Raw genomic sequence first — 24,581 nt, 5'->3', positions numbered from 1 at the left:
AGCCCCAGTCCACACTTGGCCCCAAACACCATGTGCTGTAAATAAATGAAGTCATATGTGAACAGGTGTTTGGAACTAAAATTAAGAAACTGTCACTTGGGAGATGATTAAGTTGCCGATTCAAAGAACATTAAAAAAAAAAAAATTAAGCCCAAATGAAGAACGGCAAAAGAATTTCTAAAGGGGCTGAGAAGGGGAAGTTACTGCTTCTAAGGAATAAAAGCAGACACACTGCTTACCCAGTAAGTAGCAAAGTAAGGGTCAAAGACTTCAGACCCACGGAGGCAACCAAATGAAAACTCAGTTCTTGCTGGCTTTATTTCTCAGCATTTATCTCCCAGTTTATTTGTAGAATTAATTACTCAAAAGTCAGGCCCGCATATGTTAAAAAGCTGGCCTGTGGGTTAATACTACAGAGGCGGGAGACACCACGGTGACTTTTAATGAAAAATTGCATAGGACTTTAGCAGGTTTAGAATTGGAAGCTCATAACCCAAAGTGAAATTTTTAGGAAACTAAGCAGAAATCCTGCAGCTGAGGTGGGATCATTCATTCAAAAGCGCAAGCAGGACACTGACTCTGGATCAATCCTGAAACGTGGACGTAGAGTCTGAGGAAACCAGATTCCCAGTGGCAAAGACAAGGACGGCCAACAATGCCGGGGAAGGGGACTGTGTGTGGGGAGGGGTTTATGAATGAGTGCACATCTTGCGCACAGAGCTGGGTGGGAAATCACCCAGCAACTTCCCAGATGCAAGGGCAAGAATCCAGGCAGCTTAACCTTGAACTGTAACACACATTTATTGACAGAGTGCCTGCCACAAATGCGGCCCTGAGCCACACACTTGGACTGAGATGAAAAGCTAAACACAACGGGGTGGAGGGGGGACACACTCCAACAACAGCACAACACAACATAACGAGAGAGAACACATACGAGGATGTGAGTCAAGCGCATCGAGAAGTTAGCAGAGGAGATAGCTACTGGAGTGGGGCAGGAAAGCTTCGGGGAGGGAGTGGCGCTGGCCTGGCTTGGCAGGTGGACACTGATGTGGGGAGGGGACTGGGGGTGGAGGAAATGCAGGAACAAAGGCACAGAGGGGCTTAGCAGAGGGGATCCAAGGAACAGGAAATTCCCCTCACGAAGATCAGAGTCTGACTCTAGTTGGGGAAATCCTTTGCATAAATGACCTACAACTGAGCATGCAGTAAGAAACACTGGATGCTGGAAAGTAAACTGATTTAAAGACGCAGCATTTCCTTGCAGGGAGATTGTAAAGGAAAAGAGAGCAGGCCAGGCAACATGCAATACCGGTGGAAATGAAAACTGACCTCCATTTCTGGCCTCAGAGACCGGAGATAACTTTTGAGATCGCCCCGTGTCATCAGTTCCATGATGACCAGTGTTGGCTGGCCTTGGGACACCACACCCAGCAATCGCACCTGGGAGGAATAAAAAAGAGAAAGACTCAGAGGGTCAGGGTGGCCCTTGCTGGTGCCTGTGTTGTCTGGAACTGTCTCTGTGGTGCTGCGGCCGGGTCTGAGCACAGGGGTCTGAAGGTAACGGTGAGGTAATGGGGTAACTATCCAGAAGGCAAAGGCAAGACACCAAACCCACGGGTACATGCAGCCAAGAACATGCTGGGAGGCTTGTGTGATACCCTCTCCCTGTGCTGCATTTTGGCTTTTCAGGAACTTTCTCTTACCACATGGTGACAATTGAACTCCTTCATCACAGAAGCTTCGTTGAGAAACTCAATCCTTTCACGCATGCTTGCGGCCTCGTTCACTGTTTTAATGGCCACTCTGGTTTCAGGTTCATCTTTCACCACACCCTTGGCAACTCCTTCATAGACCATCCCAAACGACCCCTGCCCAAGTTCCCGGCTCATGGTGATCTTCTCCCGAGCCACCTCCCACTCATCGGGAACGTACACTGGAGAAGAAACCGTAATTAAAGCAGGTACAGAAACAAGCCCTTAGACAAAACGTGCTTTGGGGGAACTCTAAGCCAAAGAATATAAGATGCTGCTTCCTTAAACCCACAGAGGAGAATACCAGGAGGCGATGGCATGGCTTGCTGTCAACTTTCCACATGCTATAGATTTGAGTAAGAAAACTGTATAGTCAGTACTAGTATTTCAGATCTCTGAGGATTTCAAGATAATTTGAGGATACTAACAGATAGAAGGACCAGAACAAAGCAAGGAAGTCTAGTATAGGAAAGAAAGCAGTTGTTTTTTAAAAATTTCTTTTCATCACATAAAAATACATTTTTGAAAAAAACAAATTAACCACAGGGGATTGAGAAACTGAATGAAATGGTCAAGCAGGACTTTACCCATCTTCACCAACAGATTAAAATGCAAATGTAGAAAGGAGGAGAGTAGTAGGGAGAGGGAAGAGTTCTTATGCTGGGTTGGGAAGAAGGCCAGAGTCACATATGAGAGGTGGTGATGGTGCATGTGAGGTCCTACTTCTTGGATGAATCCATAAGAGGTGTCAGGGTCCTCAACACAGATGCTATGCCTGGGCTATCTAACATGGCAGCTGGTCCCTACATGGGACTCCTGAGCATTCCATGTGGCTAGTCCAATTTGAGACATGCACATGGGATTTCAAAGATTAGACAAAAAAAAAAAAAAAAGTGAAATATTTAGGTAACTTTAATACTGACTCCATGTTAAAATGGATATTTTGGATATACTGGGTTACATGAAACGTATTATTGGAACTAAAAAACATTATTAAAATGCATTTGATCTGTTTCTTTTTACTTTTAAAAAATACGGCTACTAGAAAATTTGCGGTTACAAAGCTGAACTGCATTATTGGTAGGATTACTCTAGTCCAAGTGTCCCCCAGCCTTGGCTTTGATGGCTGGATCCCTGATGAGGCGCAGAAGCAACTGAGCTCTGAGACTGAAGGAGAGACCTGGTGGTGCCCAGTGTGGACAGGCAATTAGGCAGCAGACGAGCAGAGGCGTTTCCAGGGCTCTGGCCTGGGCTCTGTGAACTCAGGGACCTTGACCAATGGGTAGAGATTTGGGAGGAATGCACAGTAGATACCAAGCCTGAATAGGATTTCTTCTCCAGTTTCTGTTTCTGTTTAGATTCGATCTGGCTTAAGAAAATAAATGGGCCGTGTGCGGTGGCTCATGCCTGTAATCGTAGGCCAAGATGGGAGGATCGCTTGAGCCCAGGAATTTGAGACCAGCCTGGGCAACATGGCAAAACACTGTCTCTATTAAAAAATTAGCCAGGTGTGATGGCACACACCTGGAATCCCAGCTACTCAGGGGGCTGAGGCAGGAGAATCGCCTGAGCCCCGGAGGTTGAGGCTACAGGGAGCTGAGACTGCACCACTGCACTCCAGCCTGGGCAACAGAGTGAGAATCTGTCTCAAAAAAATGAATGAATGAATGAATAAATATTTCTATGCAGGAAGGAAGGCAAAACAAAGAGAAAGAAAGGAAAAAGGTTGGAAAGAAAGAAAACAAAACCAAACAGAGGCTCAATTCTACACCTCCAAATGGGTAGGGTAAAAATGAAAATAAAATCAACCTGTTCCATAAGATCCATACGAAATGTCAGTAATTCCTCTGATGCTGTGTGGTAATGTCCTTGCCTGACGGGACCTGCCACCAGGCTCTACCACACACTGACTGTGGGAAGGAGGTGGTCCTGGCTCAGAAAGGAGGTGGAGAAGGTGCCTGTTTTTGCTTTCATGCTTTCAGATGCTGACCCTGGGCCTGTGGCTGGATGTGAGAGGCTGACAGCTGTATCCTAACATCTCCATATCCCAACTATCGACCTTTAAGTGATGTCCCAAAGGAGAGATGTTTATTATAAATTAGGCCCAGGAGGGGCACCATCAATTGAGACCTCTGAGGGGTGTCCAATATGAACTTCATTAATAATCTTGTTTTCTTTCCTACACATTTTTGTATTTCATAGTACATATGTTTCAAGGGTTTCACGAATGGAACTCTGCCCTCCAGCTGGCACAGGTGGCTTGCACCCCTGAAGAAGAGGCGGGTGCTTGTCAGGGGAGAGTAAGTATGCAAGACAACCCAGGAGACAAGGCTCTTCACAATGCGCCTCAGAAAGTGTAAAGAGTTCACTGTCTCCAGCCATTTATTTCTGAGAATCCAGGCTTGCTTTTAATCAGAATTAACTGTTTAGCCTGCCATAAAACATGGAGTTGAAACCAATCACATTCATTTCCTGGGAGGTCCCTGAAGTCAATACGCTCAATCCTTTTCTCTAAATTCAACCCAACGGCTCCGACTTTAAGCAGCCGTCCCCCCAGTGCCACCAGCCAGGAGCGGTTTCTGTGCACAATGTTATCAGCACTTTCCTGTAGGGGATTTTCAATGTACTCTGGACAATGGTGACATGCAGATTATAGCTTTGGGAAAAAGAAGTTTTTAAAGCACTTTTGAACTGCAATGTCATTTTTTTGCCCCTCGAGGAAACTGGCTATAAGGTGCTTGTCAAAGGCCGAATAAATTAAGTTCAAATAAGGTGACACTGTTCCCACCTGTCGACCTGGGTGGCAATAAGTTTGTTTTTGTTGTAATGAAGTACCAAGACATATCATGAAAACATTCTAGAAGGACACAAAATGTGAATTCAAGTCATGAGAGCCATGAGAATCTGAATTTGTTGTATTGATGCTTTCTCTTCCTGGACACTTCACAGTCAAAAGCTACACACACCAACCTCTAGTGCCGCATTTCAAAGCAGAATAGCTTCTCTGGTAGAGTCACAGTCCACCCTCACAGAGGGGGAAAGTGGTCTTGCCTTGTTCTTATCAATTCCATTATCTGGGATGACTCCCTTCCTTACTGATTTTCTTTTTAGAAGCCATTATTCTTACAAACAATGCATATCTATCTTCTTGCTGGATTTTAACAGCCAGTCTCGCTCTACAGGCTGTAGTGCAGTGGTGGGATTCTAGCTCACTGCAGCTCTTGGGCTCAGGTAATCCTTTCACCTCAGTCTCCCGAGTAGCTGGGACTACAGGTGCATTCGACCACATCTGGCTTTTTTTTTTTTTAAGGGAAAGATCCTCTCCACAAGTAACAACTCTTGTAAGTGTGGTGTGCATCCGTCCAGAATGTTCTCTCTGCCTTATATACACACACTACAGAAGTATGTATATATATATTACTATTAAAAAACCAACTTTGTGAGACCTTTAGGTAGACAGAAATAATGTCATTATTCTGCACCTGATTCCCATTCAGAGGAGGCTGCTTTTGATTGACTTTACTATAAACTGAATTAGAAATTATTAAAGAAACAATAGTAAAACCCTACATAGTATAACGGTGTTTTCACATTATTAAAGTATTTTCTTATGTTTTATTTGATCACAATAATTAGAATAATCATGTCTCTTTATTTCACATCCCCTGCATCTACTTTCACTTCTCCCGAGGCAAGAAGACAGCAAACACTTTTTCTAAACGTACTCACTCAACATCATGCACTTATTTATTCATTTGATGAATCCGGTCCAGCCCCTCCTGAGGGCTGTTTCCTTGCCTGCCCGGGGGACCTCACAGCCCTTTCCACAGTGATTCCATTCTCCTCCTGACTTCTCAACTGTCTAACTATGTGAGCCTGCACAAGTTTTTTCCCAGAGTTCATTTCCTCACCTGCAGATGGGCATTAAGAAAACTCACATTGCAGGGGTTTAAGAAACAAATGGGATGGTGTTTGTAAAAGCCCCTAGCAAAGTGCCAGTTAAGGGTCCTAGGTATCACTGGACTCAGTGACCAACCCCTCACCCTAATCCGACTCACTCAAAAGGTCTGGATATAAAAATGCTAGAAAGAAAAGAGCAAAAAAGGAAATAACCATTGAGGATCACCCAACTTCCATGTCAGACCTTCCCAGCCACTTAACTGAATGGCCCTCATTAGTTATTACCAAGGGGAATGTGAATGAGCCACGAGCGTATGACCCTAGTCGGAAGGGAATGACAGAAAAATTCCATGATAAAAAAAAAGCAGAGCTGTAATTCATCAAAGACAATTATAATGAGATGATACTCAAGCTGAAACTAGTTTAAAAGGACTGTTTTGTCAGCTGCAGCATATCCTCTGACTAGATGTTAACAATTAAAAAGCTGTTTTCATTCTAGCATAACATCTCAAGCAATTAAATAAATTGATTACTGCGCTGGCCACATTCATCTCTAAAGCCTGTGTTTCCTTGGGGCACCCCATACAGTCCCACAAGTTTTGACATATTCACTGAACTGCTAAAAACTTTGATTAAAAAAGAAAGAAAGAAATATTAATGAAGACAGATCCTAGGCCAAAGGTAGCTCAAAATAATGCAAACCTCCTTCCTTTCCCAAATTAGCAACCCTCCTGAAAGCTCCCGATCTACCTGCCCTGCACGCTGGCAGTGCTGGTGGCCCGGACTCTTACCATCAGCAGCGCTGAAGTACTCCGGGTTCACAGAGGCATACAGCACTCCATTCCCCAGCCTGCTGTTATTTCTGTCAAAAAGATTAAATTCACGTTAACAAAACCCCACCTCCATACATTCCTGTATATACTTTCATCTTCGCTACAACAGTTTCATTTATCCTCTCTCACACGGTATCAGAACAGAATGGGGAGAGCTTACTGTTTACAGCAGCTCTTGTCTACACTCCCAATTCAGGCCTGGGTGAGCCAGCAGACATTTGCTAACACATCTTCTGGCTTCCTCAGTAGCCTGAGATTAGCGCTTTGTAAGAAACATCTGTTTCTTTACTTCATTGGAAATAAAAAGGCTTATTTGATTGGGAAGGCTAGCGCATCGCGTTTGGAAAAGTATGCACCAAGCAGCAGTATCTGTATACCAGAAAAGCCAGCCAGGGGAAGGTCTGTACCATAGAAAAATTATTTTGGCTGTTGTTAAAATCATTAGAAAAGGTTCTCTTTTCCTGGAAGAACATTTGATGGGAAAATCAGGTTTTCCAGTCCATAAAATATTTCCTTGAAATCTTCAAAAATATCACCTTCACTCACATTCAAATCATCAAACCGCTCAGCCACAGAAAGTGTCATAACTTTGCACATCACTGACCTCTTTCTATGGAAGACGTACAGCATAATCACCAACCCTCCCACGATCAACAGGACAGCGACGGGCAGAGCGATGATCAGATGGATGAAGTTTTCATATCCTGCTGCAGCAAAGAGGAGGAAACGACAAAATATCAGCAGGTGAACAATCTGCTCATTTCATTTCTTCACATTCAGTCGTTCAGTCAGAAGTATGAAAAAAATACCTGTATATTCGTTTACTCCCCATCATACAGTAAGAATTCCTGAAGGTAAATGGTGTCAGAAATAGAACATGGCAAACAAACAATTATTTGAAAAAAGAGTAAATATGTGCAGACTGAGGCATATACTCATTTTTTAAAGTACAGTATATTCCGGTGTAATAGTTTCAATGATAGACTGAAGAAAAATAATCTTTGTATGCAGTTTAATGACTGTTAGTGAAAATGCATACATTTGACACTAATTTCCCACATCCCACAGAATGTTCCAGGGTTTGGTCCATGTCCCCGGTACCCAGCCTAGCATCTGCCATACAAGAGTTGGTTCTGTTGGTAAGCGGTCTTTGTGATCTCACACCTGTAAAAGGACTCAAATGCTTGCAGCAGCAAGCATTCTATTTCTAATAAATAGAATGAAAATTTCTATTCATTTTCATAAAATGAATAGAAATTCTTACATCTATGTACAGTCTACATCTATGTATAGGTCAAGTCCTGCTGGCCTCAATCTTTGAGATAGTTCCATAGACAATTTAAAATAAACACACACACACATGCACACACTGGACGGCACCCCTTTCCAATGCCGCTGCAGACATTTGAGTCCTGTTACAAGTCTAAGACCACAGAAGCCACTGATCATCAGAACCAGCACTTGTATGGCAGATGCTAGGCTGGGCACCAGGCACATGGACCCATACCCTGGAACATTCTGTGGGACATGGGAAATTAGTGTCAACAGGTAGCATGACAACTAGAAAAGTGGACTTCACATATGGCAACAATTCAGAGAGGAAGGGAGAGGAGAGAAGGGAGTCGAGGGCACCTCCCCAAGGGAAAACTTCTTTATGATATGCTTTCCTTGGGGGGTGTGGGGAAATGGCTTTCCTAGAAAATGATGATACTGGAGAGAAGTCAGGGCCAGCTCACAAGGGACCCAGCCCAAGCTAAGCAGTTTCACCCTCATTCTGCAGATTAAAAGGAGTCAGCGAAAGCTTTCAGGCCCAGCAATGAACTGATCAGATTCGAGTTCCAGGGAAATGGCTGTGCTGAAGACAGACGGAGGGACCTGGCAGTAAGAGAAGGCACTGTCATGTCTTGGAGAATTGGGGGGACACGCCATGTCTCCAGGGCATGCTCTGCATTACCCAGTTCAGACCTACAAAGAAGTCACTGATCCTTGTCTTTACACCAGGCAGACTCACAGAGATGATCTGGCTTGGTAAGTCATGGCCCCAGGATGAGGCTCATACAGTATGACAGCTCATACCATCCCCCCAGGGCGAGTGCCCTGGAGTCTGAGCTGTGGCGGTGCTGGTGGTGACAGAGGGCTGGATTCCAGAGACATTTAAGAGGCAGAATCCATGAGGCTTGGGTTGGAATGAAAAAGGGGTGGCTGGACAGAAAGAAGAGTGAAGGATGCTGTGAGGTTCCTGGCTTGGGTAACAAATGGATTACAAGGCCACTGACTGAGCTAAGGAGCAAAGGACAGAAGAGGCCTTTCAAGGGCAACAACTGTGATTTTGGTTTTGGCACAAGGAATCTGAGACCTCTCTGAGACATCCAAATACAGATGTCTATGTGGAAATGGGCCTGGAATCACTGGGGATCAAGTAAACATTAATCGTAAGTCCCCTATCAATGATTATTTTGCCATGAAAAACTGTGATCATGGTTACTCTTTAAAGACTACTACAGCTATTTTAATTTTTAAAATTAGAAGTATTTTAATCAAAGAAAAAAGATATTTTTATTGATATTATATCTCTCAAAATGGATGCAGGCTCCAGCATTTTGCAATTCCTAAAAACACTCAGAGGTGATCATTACCAACGGAAAGCTGGCAGATTTTTCTTTCTTCCCCCGAGGCCCTTATAGCACTGTTTATATCACTTATACTACTGGTCAGGCTGTACTGTGTTCTTTTTGAGTTTCACATTTCAACAGGGACATGGAGAAAATGGAACACATCCAGAGAATAACAAAAATGATTAAATGGCTAGGAAATTGGTGTATGATATTGGGCTACAAGAAAAGGCCAAAAGACCTGAGATTATTTCATCTGGAAAAGAGAAGTCTGAGGAGTAATTTAATAGTATTCAGGCACACAAGGAGTTCCTAAAAGGAAGGCAGTTGCCTGAAAGCTTCCAAACCTTCCATCTCCTCTGAGGATTAAATAAGAGGAAATGAGACTAAACTGTAGCAGGACAGAGTCTTGTCTGACATAAGGAAAAATTTCTCAACAGTAAGGCCAGCACGCAGATCCAATTTCCCTGCAGTATGTGATAACATCTGCTGGAAAAATTCTATCAGAAGGACTCCCGATTTCCCACTGGCATCCTGGCACTTACAAGGTTAAAAATGGAGCAGCAAAGGCAGACAGGAACATGTCATGTCACCAAAACAAGCTGAGTTCACTCAACCCCAGAAGCCAAGGTTGCTGTTTCACAGATCACAGACCCCCAAACTAGGATCTGTTTCCAGGAGATGGAGGGGAGGAAAAAGAGGAGGGAAGGAGGCTGGGGAGAGAAAGAGAGAAAGCAAGCAAGCCACTGCTCTGGACAAGGCTGCAGGAATATTATGAAGGTTCTAGGCGCTGCAAAGGTGGCACAGACTAACTGGTGAGACTAGGTTAACTGGACTAGATGGGAGAATTCAGACTATTTTAATTGACAAAATTATCTGCCTAAACATCCATTTACCCCTAAAAATCTGAACCCAGGAACAGTGCCAGGCACATAAAATGTTGGCTCAAGATTTGCAGTTCTATTCACCCCATCCTGCTTTTGCTGTCTGTATTAGGATTTTCAGATATCACAAACAGATTAGAATATCTGGTGCTGACCAGGTGACTACTGGAGATCTTTTTTTTTTTAAATTAATTAATTTTAATATACAAATAAAAATTGTATATTTATCATGTACAACATATTGTTTTGAAATATGCATACATTGTACAACAGCTGAATGAGCCTAATTAACATATGTATTACATCACATTTTTTTGTGTGGTGAGAACACTTAAAATCTATTGTCTCAGCAATTTTTAAGAATACATCATTATTGCTGTCATCATGTTGTACAATATATCTATTGAACTTATTCCTCCTATCTAACTGAAATTTTGTATCCTTTGACTAACATCTCCCCAAATCTGCTCCCTCACCCTCAGCCCCTGGTAACCTCCATTCTACTCTCCATGAGCTTAACTTCTTAGATTCCGCGTTATCAGAAAGATCATGTGGTATTTCTCCTTCTGTGTCTGGCTTATTTAACTTAACATCATGTCCTCCAGGTTCATCCAGGTTGCCACAAACGACATTTTTCTTTTCTAATTTATGGTAGAATAGTATTCTATAATGTATATGTACCAGGTTTTCTTTATCCATTCATATACATAGTGATGGACATCAGGTGGATTCCATGTCCTGGCCACTGTGAATAGTGCTGCAGTGAACATGGGAGTGCAGAGAGCTGTTTGACATACCTATTTCACTGCCTTTGGAAATATACTAGAAGTGAGATTGCTGGACCTATTGAGTGCGCTGTTTTTTGTTTTTTTTCCTTTTTTCTTGAGATGGAGTTCTGCTCTGTCACCCAGGCTGGAGTGCAGTGACATATCTTGGCTCACTGCAACCTCTGCCTCCCAGGTTCAAGAAAGTCTCTTGCCTCAACCTCCCAAGTAGCTGGGATTACAGGCGTGTACCACTACCCCCAACTAATTTTTGTATTTTTAGTAGAGACGGGGTTTCACCCATGTTGGCCAGGCTAGTCTCAAACTGCTGACCTCAAGAGATCCACCCACCTTGGCCTCCCAAAGTGCTAGGATTACAGGCGTGAGCCACTGCACCCAGTGGAGTGCATGTTTTAACCTAACTCCAGATGTGAGTAGCAGAAATGTGGACACCAGGAAAGATCAGCCCACTAGACCCAAAAGTGTTACCACTAAGCGAGGCTGCATTGCTGTTTTATGTGTTATGCCAAATTTGATCCCATTCCAGGAACATGAAATAATCTTAAAAACTGGGTTTGAAATAACAGAAACTCAATACAGAAATAATTTCACCAAAATACTAAGTTTTGTGGGTCAAACAAGTATGTGGCCCTTGTTGCGCTTATACATCTTATAACTTGTTTTAAAATCTGAAGTCATCACACAGAACAGCCTAAGAATTCTGTCTTGTTAATGACTTGAGCATAAACTCACATTCCTCAGTCTCTGTACCAAAGGGTGAGCACCGTACATTTCCAATGCATGTGGGGGCTTTAAAAGGACAGTGGAGGGTCTGCGATGCTACCGTGGAGATTCCTGCCTTGTAGCAGGCTGAACCAGATGACCTCTGGAGTTCCTTATACCCCTTAGGATTTCAAGCCCTGAATCCGAGCCCTATCTAGCTTTACTGACCAAGTAGGAGGTGGAATGGTCAATTCAATGCTTTATAAAATGTCTTTTGTTTAAAAAAAAAAAAAAAAAAAGTCTTTGAATATAAGCCAGGTTGGAAGCAACGGTCTCCTCTGGCTCTCCAGTGGTTACACCACCTCAAAAGAGAGGCTCGGATCCTCTCCCTTCCTGCCACATGAGGTAGGAGCCCAAAGCTCGGCATCTGCCCTGCCCAACCTTTCACACACAGTGCCAGTATGTGCCGGCACCTTAGCATGACCCTTCTGGAAGCTGGCCAACTCCATTTTAACAGAAAATAAGACAGCCATGAACACTCGGGCTGTCCTAATCCTGGACCACCCTGCTTTCAGTTTTACCACGTTTCTTCTCCCTCCACAAGCCTTACTTTTGGCCTGGACATAGAAGAACACAGGATCTGTCCACGACCCATTCCCAGAGAGAGATGTGGCCTGAATCCGGGCTGTGTAGTTCCCCGGGTTTAGCCGGTTTAGCTTGGCCCCTCCATACTTCCTGTATTCCTGTCTGGACACACATTCTCGCTGATCCTGGGGAAATAAAACATACATGTCAATTTCCCATGAATGCAGGAGAAATCTGGGGCCTGCCAACTAAACTCACCACACTGGGGACTCCAGCTGCCTGATCTGACCTCCCACCTAACAGTGATCCTGAGTGTCAGTAAAGACGAAGAAATCAAATCTTAAAAGGTCGTCTTCAAGTAGCTTTAAGCACACCCAAAAGCTTTAACCAAACATTTTTGTAACCAAGAACTCCAGAAGGATTAAAAGTTATTAGAACTGACCTGGCCTATGCCACAAGGTTATCTTACACAATGAAATCGTTTCTTGAGGGCAAAAAGCAGCCTAGCTCTTTGCACACTATGCAGTACTCCTTGGAGAGTACAGAGTGCGTAGAAAGACCCAAATCCTCACCAACTTGGCATGGATTTTATTGTTTTAAGTCCTATGCTAACCAGGAGGTAACCTGTGCAGTCAGGTAGCATATGCTGTCAATGGATGGAAGTACATGCAGGCATGGGCCACCGCCCCAGTCCTACCTCAACTTGTGATCCGTATTTTATTTCATACATTAGAATCAATCCATTGGGATTCTCAGGTTCCGGCCACTTTAAAAAGATGGAGTTTTCAGGCCTTGGCTCCCAGGTCACTGGCCCAGGAATGTCATCTGCTCCTTCTGTACAATTTAAACAGGTGACAAAGTTGGATTTGGGTTCCCAGGGAGGGAGGCCAACACTGGGCTGACCTGAGAATAACCCCCCCATCCACACGGGCAGGACAGTGGAGATCAGCCACGTACACTGAGAATAACCCCCCCATCCATGCGGGCAGGACTCTGGAGATCAGCCACGTACACTGCCCCTGAGCGGGCTGCTCACACAGTGGAGGGTTCAGAATACACCAACCACACAACTTGGACGTCTCAAGATGCCACAAGATCCTCCTTTCTCCCCAGTCCCTCAACAAAAAAAGCCTGCTGCCAAGCACAGCAGGAAAATCTTGGCAACCTAAGTAACTTTCTTCTACCCTGTGCCTACCACTTGAAAAAAGAAAGCTTTGTGAAGCCATCAAACACAAGCAGCCCTGGAAAGATGCTGAGTAAGCAGAAGCAGGACACGGGGCCTGCCGGCTGTGACAGGGACCCTCCGTGGCCCGCGGCTACACGCAGCAACTGCAATTTTTATGCAGGCATGAAGGATGGCCCTGAGCCCGGCCTGTGAGGAAGCTGCTGGGAGGCTGATGCTAAGAGCAGGGCAAGCCCTCCCTGCCGGCATCAACTCCTCCAGCGGCTGACTGACCTTGCGGTGGTTCCTTTCTTGCTTTTGCTTCTTGAAGCAGTGAACAAAGTGGTGATAAGCAAAGGTCACGAAAGTTACAGCTGGAAAAGGCACTTGAGGGGTTAGCTGGCTATGTCTCTCCTAGGAGGGCTAAGGAAACTGAGGCAGGGAGCCTGACGCCTGCCTCAAGGCACGCTACAATGGACTTCAGTGCCAGAACTGCACCCAGGAGGACCCCACGCCCCAGACTCCCGTCACCTCCGTGCTCTTTCTACCACCTGAGGCCTCCTAAAGGACAGGGCAGTTCTTGTTCTGTCTTTGAAGGCACCCACCTTCAAAGACAGATGAATGCCCGAGTGACAGGCAGTGTCTAACAACAAGGGAAAGCCAAAGACTAAATAAGCAAGACCAGAGGCTACTCCAGGAGTTGATCTCAAGGGGCAATGTTTACTCTGGATCAAGGCAACTAACTGGAGACATCTCTGGATATGTGAGACCTCAGGAGGGGGCAACCCGATTTGTGCGCAAGAGGGGCAAAGGACAGCGGGAATGCACGATGTGCACCAAGTAGCAGGTGGAGGGTGGACCCTGCAGAGAGCTCCCTGCTCCCAGCATGTTCTATGGAGAGACCAAGCTGGGAGTGGTGTCACTAGGAGAGCGTGGGCTCTGTTCCCTGGGCAGCTGGTCTACACGCCACCTGCCAATGACTGCACGTTATTTAGCAGGCAGGCCTGAGTCTAAGGGTCATGGCCCTGGGTGTCAGACCCTGTGTCCATAAAACACATCTTCTCCACTAGGTTGTGAGGAAGGTGGCAATGGGGCCAGCTGGATCATACTGTACCTGCGGGCATAGTCCTTGCAAAGACAAAGTTGGAGGCGCTGCAGCCCAGCTTCTCAGCCTCGTGGTTGCAGCTGTGGATATCGATGCGGTACAATGTGAAAGGCCGAAGGTTAGAAATCACAGTTCTCTCCTTGTTATCCACTCTGCTCTCAAAGAAAGGGTACTCTGTCTCCAGCTCTTCCGGGTCGGTGATGTTGTAGGTGTCTGCGGCCGTGGTGTTCCTGCTTCGGCTGGACATGGTGGTGTTGGCCACTTGCATGACATCTCTCCGCTTCCTTTCAGGTCTGCAAGGAGGAGAGAAATGTGGCTTTTAAGTACTTTTACCTCTTTTGTCTTTTCTATGACTTGAGTAAGAGTAACAGAAGAATCTTAACCGTGGAATAGAAGGAGCTATTGAGCCCCCTTAGGTAAGAACTCATGAATAACACAGGGATGTCCTTCCTCATTATCTTGCTTTCTCTACTCTGCAAGTGTCAGAATGGGCACACAAACTCTCACCCCCACCCCCCGGCTCTCAGAGTGGTTCTTCGATTTTACCTAGAGGCAAATAGTGTCTCTGCCACTCTTGGCCAGGCAGTCCTGGCTGTGTCATCAGAACACTCAGGCCATCTGGTCACAGACCTTATGGTTAAGCCTTAAAGGTGGCAAACCTATCAGCTGTGGTTAAGATTTATTAGGGCAGGAGGGGAGAGGTGAGGTGTGTGGCAGAGGCCCCAGAGACCTGGGGCAGAGGGATATGAAAGCCTGTGGTGGTGGCTCCTTGGATGTGCTCTGACTGTGGAAATAAAGATGCCTGGAGTCTAGCAGCAAGCAGTTCCACGGACCCCAGGGCTCTTCTTGGGGGCTCCTGCTGCGGGCCCACCCCCAACCCCAAGCGTCTGTGCTTGCTACACTCTGCGGGTCCCTGGAGCCCACCCAGGCTTCCTCCCACTCAGCAGTGAGCACCTGTGGCCTCACCAAGGTCCTGCCCATGAGAGAGCAGAGTCCTTGTCATGGATTTGAATGGGGTTTGGAACAACCGAAAAGCAAAAGGGAGTGCATAAAGTCATCACAAAAAGGACATTCTCACCGAAAAGGGCAGATGAGGCATGAGGGTGCGACCCTCTAATTGCTGCTTTGGTCAAATATGAAAAAATGGGCTTTGTGGCTCCCCCTAGAAACCTTAAAACAGAATTCTAATGTTTACAGGAACCAACAAAAACAAACAGAATACGAGAGGAGCACCCAGATGGAGAAAGGGCAACCCTCAGGTCAGCCACGGACGAATGGTGAGAAAACAGGGCTGAGGCCTTCGGCTGGGGTCACTGGTCTTAGGAACAGGCAAAAGGCAGGGGGCAAATGGGATGAATTCTATCTGCCCAGGGAAATGAGAAAGTCCAGAACGTGGGAAGCTTATCAGTGCCATGGAGGGGAGACAGCGGCAGCAGCAGCAGAGAGGGAAAGCTCATGCAGGGAACGGAACAGCCCAGAAGCCACTTGCAGGTTCGGCTGACGCTCGGCAGGCTTCTGGCTGGTCCTTAGGTCAGAACCTGGAAGGGGAGAGCAGGGGGCTTTGGGAAAGGGCCTCTGAGGCTCCCCAGTCTTCTCAGCCCATGGATTCCCCTGAGGAAAACACGGTCCTTCTTTGTGTAGTGGCACAGGGGGGTCCTACCAAAGGCATGAACTGCCCAACACAGATATGCTCGTTCCAACAAGCAGCAAACCACAAGGTCAGGGCGTGTACATTTGCTTTCACAATACTGGGGGAGGAAGGGTAAGGACATGAGGCTGATCATCCACAATCCTCACACTCTGCAAACCAACCAACTAGCTAACCAAGCTTCCCGGAAGGGAAAAACACAAGAAACCACATTTACTGTCAGGGAAATCTTTGTCAACACATCATCAACAAATTTCCTGCCTACCTTCAAAACCAACACAACATACACTTGTGTCTGTCAGAAGTTGCTTAGGTTTGATGCACCGCAAAATAATTCTGTCAAAACCCCTCTCCCAGCTCAGCCCACCCCCATTTAACTGGGATTACTTCATGAAGTATACTCAGTAGTTTACTTGTTTATCAACATCACACTTTTAGGGACTGCACAGCTCTCAATGCTGATGACATCAAGGCAGTGACAAGAGGAGGGAGGTGACACAGAACATTATCTGGAAGGCAGGAACAGGGGAAGCACAATGGCCCATACATCATTTTTTTGGTAAACAACTACATTTCCAAATCGTACGCCCAAAAGCAAACATTACTGCCAACTTTCCCCACTCCATCCCATGATACAACCTAGCCCTATTGGAAAACCTTTTCCTTTCCAACATCTGTCAACATTTTAGCTAGTTAAACCAAACTATGTGATTTACAAAATAAAGACAGTAGTCAAAGAAAGGCATTTACTGCGAATATTGACTTCAGAAACTAGTAAGTTTTACAAACTCTAGCTTCCACTGTACTTCAAAACATACAGGATATTCTGGACAATTTATAAGGAACTAAATCTTACTTAACTGGTTTTATCCCACAAATACATTGTTCTCAGAATGAACTGAAAGAAATCAAATCCATTTTCGGACAATCCAGTTGTAAAACAGAAAGCCAGCCTCTGTGATTCAGTCATTCTCTCTGCTGGACACTCCTTTACCTGCACTCTGCCAGAACTCAGTAGGAGGCAAAAAAACAAACATTAACTTCTTAAAAATTATGGCCTCTCACCACGGACAAAATATTGTCTTTATATACATCCATGAAAACAGAGAATCACAAGTTGGACTTGTCTTAGGAGAGAGAAAGGAAGGACTCGGGGGACAGATAAACACACTTCTCCAGTAGAACACAGGAAACTTGTTTTGAACCCAACACCACCAATGCTGTGCATTAATAACATGTCAATCACAGCTCTGCCTTCACGTCACTTCACCTTGTGCTCCACATCTGATGAGAAAAAAACAGGTCTTGCCTCATAACTACAACTGAAAGCAAGGGGCCTTTCAGCAAAATCTTTCCAAAACCTTGACTCACAACCCAAACCTCCTGCTGGTTGGTGGAACAAGACAGCAACGTAACCAAGGGCCCATGATAGAGAAAAACAAACTTCCCGCCCAGCCTGCTTTGGGACACTCTAAATCCATCCTTCCGTGTGGCGGCCAGCAGGAGCTGCCACGAGCTAAGCCTCTGCTGGTCTAGGTGGAAAGGACCACGAGAAGCAACGCAATGGAGGAGAAGAGGGGGAAAAGAGTCGGTGTGTGGGAATGAGGACCAGGTCCCAAACGGATTCTTAATTAATTAGGATGTCGGAGAAGTCACCAAACCTCATTGAGTTCCAGTTTCCAAACCTCTTTGCAATCTTTCTAGTCCTCAAACTTTCTGCTTTCTAGGAACCACCAGTGATACAAAGATATCCTGGATAAGAAAATGGCCTTGGGCACTGAACCTCAAGGTTCACACTCAAAGCCCTGCCACCCACCAGCAGGCAGAAGACTCCCCCAGCAGGGCAGGCTAGGAGAGGCCATGAGGGCCTCGCAGGCCCTTCTCGCAGCTCTGGTGTTTTTTTTTCTTGAGATGGAGTCTCGCTCTGTTGTCCAGGCTGGAGTGCAACGGTGCGATCTCAGCTCACTGCAACCTCCACCTCCCAGGTTCAAGCGATTATCCTGCCTCAGCTTCCCAAGTAGCTGGGATTACAGGTGTGCACCACCACGCTTGGCTAATTTTTTGTATCTTTAGTAGAGACACGGTTTCACCATGATGCCAGGCTGGTCTTGAACGCCTGATCTTGTGATCCACCCACCTCAGCCTCCCAAAGTGCTGGGATTACAGGTGTGAGCCACCTCGCCTGGCTGCTCTGGTGGTTTTAACTTCGAGAGAGGAGGGGAGGAGAAAAAAGCCACCAAGCAATGAAGAGGCGCACTCTCAAAAGGAAACAATGCCTCCAGTTCTAACCAGTCTTTATTTCCCACTTTACTGATTTCTCGAAGTGAGACAGCTATTTCAACCATTTTGCAAATATCAAAAAGGTCACTTGGCAGAAAAAAAAATCACTTTAAAAACCATTTGTTGTTACAGCCTACGAAAGCCTGTAAGAGCAGAGGCACTGTGGAATAAATAGCAGCTACAGGCTCCTCTCAGGGTCGGGGGCAGTGAGGGGAAGGGAACGTGCTGGGTGGGGTGCTGGCAGCGGGGGCTGTGGGGACTGCGGATGGGCACCTCATGGGTGCCATGCTGATTTAAATCCAACTCCTTGGCCTAGTTTTCAGGCATGAGGTCGTTTCCAAAATCTGCACTATAATCTTACAGGAAGAGGGGGCCAGGGAGCACCACTGTGCTTCCATCTCCTTTCCCACACACTACTGGGCTAATCCTTTTTTGAAAGGAAAAAAAAATTGTTCAACATTTTTTATTGTGTTAAAATAAAATTTTAAAACAAAACAAAATATATGTAAGATAAAAAGTTGCCATTTTAATCATTTTAAGGGTACAATTCAGTGGCATTAATTGCATTCACAGAATGGTACAGCTATCATCATTATCTATTTCCAAAAATTTTCATCACTCCAAATAGAAAACCTATCGATTATGGAATAATTCCCATTCCCCTCCACACTCTATCCCCATCCCCTAAATTCAAATCTACTTTCTGTCACCATACATTTGCCCATTCCATATATTTCACACAACATACAATCATACACTATCTGTCCTTTTGTGTCTGGCCTTGTTTCACTTGGCATGGTGTCTTTAAGGTTCATCTGTGTTGTGACATGGATCAAAATTTCCTCCCTTTTCATGGCTGAATAATATCCCACTGTATGGTTCGAGCCCATTTTATTGAGCCACTGACCTGTTGATGTACACTGGGTTGTTTCCAGATTTGGCTACTATGAACAGTCCTGCTATGAACGTTTACTTTCCTCTGCTTTTGTCCCCACTCCCCAGAAACCAAGACCACAGCAGAGGAGCAGAGTCCCTGGGGCAGGGGCTGTGTTGCTTTGAAAGGCAGAGTAACCACGGAATAAACAGCCAATGCAGGCTGTCACCCTACACTACTTCCCAAACTTACTTGTAAAGGATGCCTGTGGCACCTGGCTATGTTTTGAAGTCAGGCCCTTTCCAACACAGACTCTGACTTTTTTCCCTCTTGCTTCACTCCTCCTCTGTGAGGCTGAGAGAGGCAGTAGAGAGAATTGGGAAGGGCAGAGATGGACCCAAATCCTGGCCTTTCCTCTCACCAGGCAGCAGCTGTCAATACTCTTTGAGTTTCCCCTCCCTGCCTCTACCACAGGGTGCCCACCTGCTCTCTGTGGGGGGTTGTGGCTGAGACAGCAGTACCTGTCACACCGGTGGCCCCAGCAACCCAAGCCCTGGTCCTTGTTCCCTTCAGGGCTGACTGGCTTCCGCAGGGACTCACTTCACCGAACCTGTCATCTTTTTCGGCTCCATCTCAGTGGCTACTGTATTGTACCCCCCAGCTGCTGACTTACACACTACCTGGTGGGGAGAAAGGCAACAGAACCGGCCTGAGCAGTGGGTTTTGCCAACTGAAATTTCACATGAGCTGGGTACCTGGGCACGAAGATGGAGTTGTGCAGGAAATTCTCAAAGACTTTGCGGTATTCAGCCTCCTCCTTCTCGGCCTGCTTCTCAGCTTCAGTTTTGGGGCAGGCGCAGCAAGGCCCTTTCTCCCCACCACACACCTCAGTCTTGGGGTTCTCTGTGACCTCCTCAATGTCGATGGTGCCGTCGGCATACTTCCTGATGGGGATTTTGTCTTCTCGGAAAAGAAAAGCCAAAACAAGAGTGGGAATGAAAGCCGTTATACATGCTTGTAAGGAAAAATAATAGCTCTCAGTACCTTTAATCAAGAAGATAGCTGGTCTCGGCCAGATGTGGTGGCTCAAGGCTATAATCCCAGCACTTTGGGAGGCCGAGGCGGGCGAATCACCTGAGGTTAGGAGTTTCAGACCAGCCTGGGCAACATGGTGAAACCCCGTCTCTACTAAAAATACAAAAATTAGCCGGGCATGGTGGTGCATGCCTGTAATCCCAGCTACTCGGAAGGCTGAGGAATGAGAAATGCTTGAACCTGGGAGGCAGAAATTGCAGTGAGCCATGATCGTGCCACTGCACTCCAGCCTGGGCAACAGAGTGAGACTCTCTCTCAAAAAAAAAAAAAAACCAGAAGATAGCTGGTTTCCAATGGAGAACTACACTGTTATCTGATACGTGTAATATTAGGGCTCAGGCACATTAAAACCACAGGAATGGACGGTCACACCCTCCGTCCAGGCCGCTGCTGCACCCTTACCTTTGGAGCAGTAATTGTGCCGGTAAAGGTAGCCGTCCTGAGGCTGCCGCTGCCAGCGCACAATGTAGTAACTCAGGTTGCCGTTGGGCAGAGAGGGAGGGTTCCACTTCACGATTAACTGAGAAGAGGAGTTCGATGCTGAAAGAACGTCCAAGGGAATGGAAGGAACTGGAGAGGGGAACAAAGAACATTCTAGAAAATGAAATGAACTTAAAGAGTCAGGCTATCAGATACTCTGGCAAGCCAACAGGAAACTGCCAGTTTGACCTGGATAAGAAAATAACAATGAACAATGAAATACAAAGTGAAAAGTGAACCTTATTTTGAAATAGTACTACTTTAAATGCCATCATTTCCCTTTATAATCTATTTCCTCCGGTAATCTCTGTGAAAACAAACATTACTGAGTTGTAAATGGAAAAAGGCTGCGGGGGCACAAGCAGGGTTAGAAGAGACAATATGAAAATCTACAGCTAATTCAAACACCTGGTATTTCTCATTTATTACAACTGCCATTCTCCACAGTGCTGAACTCCGGCAATTTCGACAACTGGTAAAACAGGCTGACTTGGATTTCATCTGAGATTTTGAATCTCTGATAAAAATGTCATGAAGCCAAATGGAAAGAGGAAGTGGAAAGGGGGCTGGAGAGTCTGTGTGTGTGAGTGTGCGTGCCCATGTCACAGCTGTGTGTAAGAGGGATGGGGGAGAGGCAATGCAAAGAACATGGAAGTCCACCATTTCCACAGGCATCCTTCAGTACAATGACTGAGGCATGACTCTGAAAAGCAGTTTAGAACTGCAAACGCATGGAAGCCTCATTTCGAGCAAAGGACTCTGTCACCAGCAGAATGAATGCCGATTATAGGCAAAGCATAGTTATCTGATCAAGCTTTACTTATGCTGACCCCTGAACCGAAACCCAGAGCTGAAGTGTGCATAAAGATCAAATGCATCCCAGAACCACTGAAATCTTGTCCTTACTGGGTCACAAAAAAGCATCAATGTTGACGGTTTTTCCAAAGCGCAGGAGACACCTTCACTGGATATCACTTAAGCAATATGTTTGCCTAAGCCATTTTTAAAACTTGAAAAGGGCGGACAGCTTGAGGGTGCTCCAGGTTATACGATACACACAAGGTTCTGAACATCTTTAAGGGATGATACTTTGGAAAAAGGTTATGACTAATACTGGCATTTTCAGAGAAAACACAACCACTTGATGCTCGGCCACTTTAGGGTTTCCAAAAATAAGTACTTCAAAAACAAACAGCTCATTCCTAGATACATTCTTACGACAGGTGTCACCAAACAGCAGAGGCAGAGGACCAAGTTCTTGTCTGTCTCTGCTGCGTGTAAGGACAGAGGACAAAACGTAGTGAACTGACTCATTGGTACAGTGCCTGGTTTCCATCTTTGCGGAAAGGAAACAGGTTTCTTGAGAATCTGTCACAATAAGCAGATATTCCTATGTTTCCCAAACACTACAGTGAATTGCTGAGCAGGGGTTACTTCCATATTTTAAGATGAAAAACTTATTCTGTTGCACTGAACCTCTGCTACACCAACCCACACGCAGGATCAGAAGCCTGTGCCAATTTTGTTTTAATAAGCACTTTACCCAGTGACATGACTGTGGCCACTTACAGGGTCATGGAAATGGGGTAGGAGGGGAGGAAGAAGCAGGCGTGCACAGCAAAAGGTTTTCCCCACCAGCATTTTCTTCTCACCCTCCTCTCTGCCATTTAAACTGATTTTGTGCTCGCTTATGGGTATTTAAAAACACCTTACCCACTAAAATAATGGCTATTATCAAAGAATGTGTATCAGTGCTATAGAGTCAATGTCTGTGTCCCCTACCAAAATTCACATGTCAAAATCCTAACCCCTAAGGGGATGGAATTAGGAGGCATGGCCTTTGGGAGGTGATTGGGTCATGGGGGTGAAGCCCTCATGAATGGAATCCAGGCCCTTCTATGAGAGGCCCTGGAGAGTGCTCCCGCATCCCTGCCACCATGCAAGGACACAATGAAAAGACAGCCATCTATGAGCCAGGGAGTGGGCCCTCACCAGACACCAAATCTGCCAGCGCCTTGATCTTGCACTTTGTGGCTTCTGGAACCGTGAGAAATACATTTCTATTGCTTATAAGCCACCCAGGCTACACTGTTTTTTTTGTGATAGAAGCTCCAACACACTAAAACAATCAGTGTCTTTAAAACTGAAGTGGATTTTCCTACTTCTAAACTAGTTTTTATATACTGGAAACTATTAACGTTTGCTTTTACTGTTTCCAGATCTGGAGTTGAGAAATGAGATGGTTTAGAACCTAAAGATAAAGGAAGGAGGAACCTCATCATCACTGAATACTTTGAATATCCACAACATACTACATCTGCAGGCTTTCAACTTTTGTTGACCTCTTTGGAACTCTATAGGCTCCAGAATGAAGATGGAAAACCAGTGAGCTACATGAATTAAGTGGAACACAGATCAGCATGGTTTCAGTTCCTGGAGGATTGAACATCAAAATAAACAAGAAACAAGGGCAGCTGAAGACGGCTGTTTCCAGGCTGGGCCTTCCAGTGAAACCAGCCCAGCACCCTGGAGGACCTGGGCTCATAGGCACAAAGCAGGAGATGATGGAAGATAGTACCGAGGCCAGAAAATGGCACAGAAGAGCCTAATGTGTTAGCAGTGTGGAAATGAATATGACACAGTATTACCTATTGACAAGAAAGACAACAGGCATAGCTCACTGCTAACCCTACAATGACACCTGGTACAAGCAAGGCCAGTGAGCTTGTGAAGAAGCGTGGATGCTGGGGGCTTGTCTAGGCATGGATACCTGAAGCATTGGTGCGAATGTACAAGATCTCACTCTTGGCCCCACGGATATGGTCATTCTCCACCATGGTGAGGGTCACAGCCTTGACGTAAACGGCGTACTGAGTCCAGGGCTTCAGCCCATGTAGTAAGATGCCGGGCTCCACGTCCTTGTTGGGCGGGAGGTCCACGTCCACCATGTTCCAGCTGTTGGAGCCGCAGGCGTCCTGCCCATCATACTCCGTGACATTCTTAAAGGGTCTGAAAGACAATTAAGTTCAGAGAAAGTTCGGGGCTCTGACATCAAAACCCTCAAAAATCTTCCCCAGAGGCCCAGCATGTCACACTTTCTATAATGGGAGGTCTAAATAAACAAATAACCAATTAGACTTTTATAGAAGAAGAAATGAAGTGACTGGACTCTGGGCTTCCCCAGTCGGGCATTATAGAATTGAATGGTCTGCCTCAGGAAGAGCCACTTCAACAGTTACTGGGATTCAATAGTTACTACTCCTTAAGAACATATGCAAAAACTATTTTTCTCTTTTCTGATTGCAGCATTTTTTCATCATTAAGAAAAAAACAAGCATAGTCAGTTAATGCAAATATCAGATATTGAAAGAAGGTAACTGTTGGAGAAAAATGACTTTCCTACAGACAAACAGAAGTAGCTTCTAAAATTCAAATTGCTCATAAACAATTCTGATGCTTAAGCATCTTATAATATTCAAATATTTAGTTTCCAGATTGCCTTAGAAACCAGCATCAAGTCCTCAGTGAAATTACCAGCTGACACTGCCAAAGCATTGGTGTGACTATCAAAGAGAATACAGTACTTTGCACAGATGCATGGTTGGGTAGATATTTTATATTTATCAGCTAAAAGGGCTGGACAGCTGCTGGCCGCTGGCTTCTGAAACATACATGAACAAAACACTGTCTGCTGTCATGGGATGGGAGATCATGAGGGGCTCCCCTGTGTACAAACTCTGAAAGCCTAGTAATCCTAAGTACCCAATTTCTCATTCATAGGACCCCAGCTCTGGCAGGAGGAAAGAGTACAAGATGCTGTCATAAGGTGCCTCTGGTTGCTGCTCTTTGGAAGCCACACATCTGGGAAAGAGAACTATGGGA

General features: G+C 45.5%; 1 protein-coding gene across 6 annotated transcripts in view; it reads right to left on the bottom strand.

Moving 5' to 3' along the window:
- IGF1R (insulin like growth factor 1 receptor) overlaps positions 1 to 24,581 on the bottom strand; it is a 314,674-nt gene that overhangs the window by 27,714 nt on the left and 262,379 nt on the right. For 3 of the 6 annotated variants that reach the window (XM_016927492.3, XM_016927493.4, XM_016927494.4), the window contains exons 8-17: positions 23,470 to 23,708; positions 20,622 to 20,789; positions 19,880 to 20,084; positions 14,332 to 14,615; positions 12,753 to 12,889; positions 12,081 to 12,240; positions 7,092 to 7,194; positions 6,446 to 6,516; positions 1,707 to 1,936; positions 1,333 to 1,443 (exon numbers count right to left, since the gene is read on the bottom strand). In XM_016927492.3, coding sequence (XP_016782981.1) covers positions 1,333 to 1,443; positions 1,707 to 1,936; positions 6,446 to 6,516; positions 7,092 to 7,194; positions 12,081 to 12,240; positions 12,753 to 12,889; positions 14,332 to 14,615; positions 19,880 to 20,084; positions 20,622 to 20,789; positions 23,470 to 23,708 — 1,708 coding nt within the window. The remainder of the gene's footprint in view (positions 1 to 1,332; positions 1,444 to 1,706; positions 1,937 to 6,445; positions 6,517 to 7,091; positions 7,195 to 12,080; positions 12,241 to 12,752; positions 12,890 to 14,331; positions 14,616 to 19,879; positions 20,085 to 20,621; positions 20,790 to 23,469; positions 23,709 to 24,581) is intronic. The other 3 variants (XM_016927495.3, XM_054667168.2, XM_054667169.2) reach the window with 1 other exon arrangement.

This window comes from Pan troglodytes, chromosome 16, assembly GCF_028858775.2.
Source record: "Pan troglodytes isolate AG18354 chromosome 16, NHGRI_mPanTro3-v2.0_pri, whole genome shotgun sequence".
NCBI lineage: Eukaryota > Metazoa > Chordata > Mammalia > Primates > Hominidae > Pan > Pan troglodytes.
Note: the sequence above shows the minus strand (reverse complement) of the source record. Positions and strands in the feature narration are given on the sequence as shown.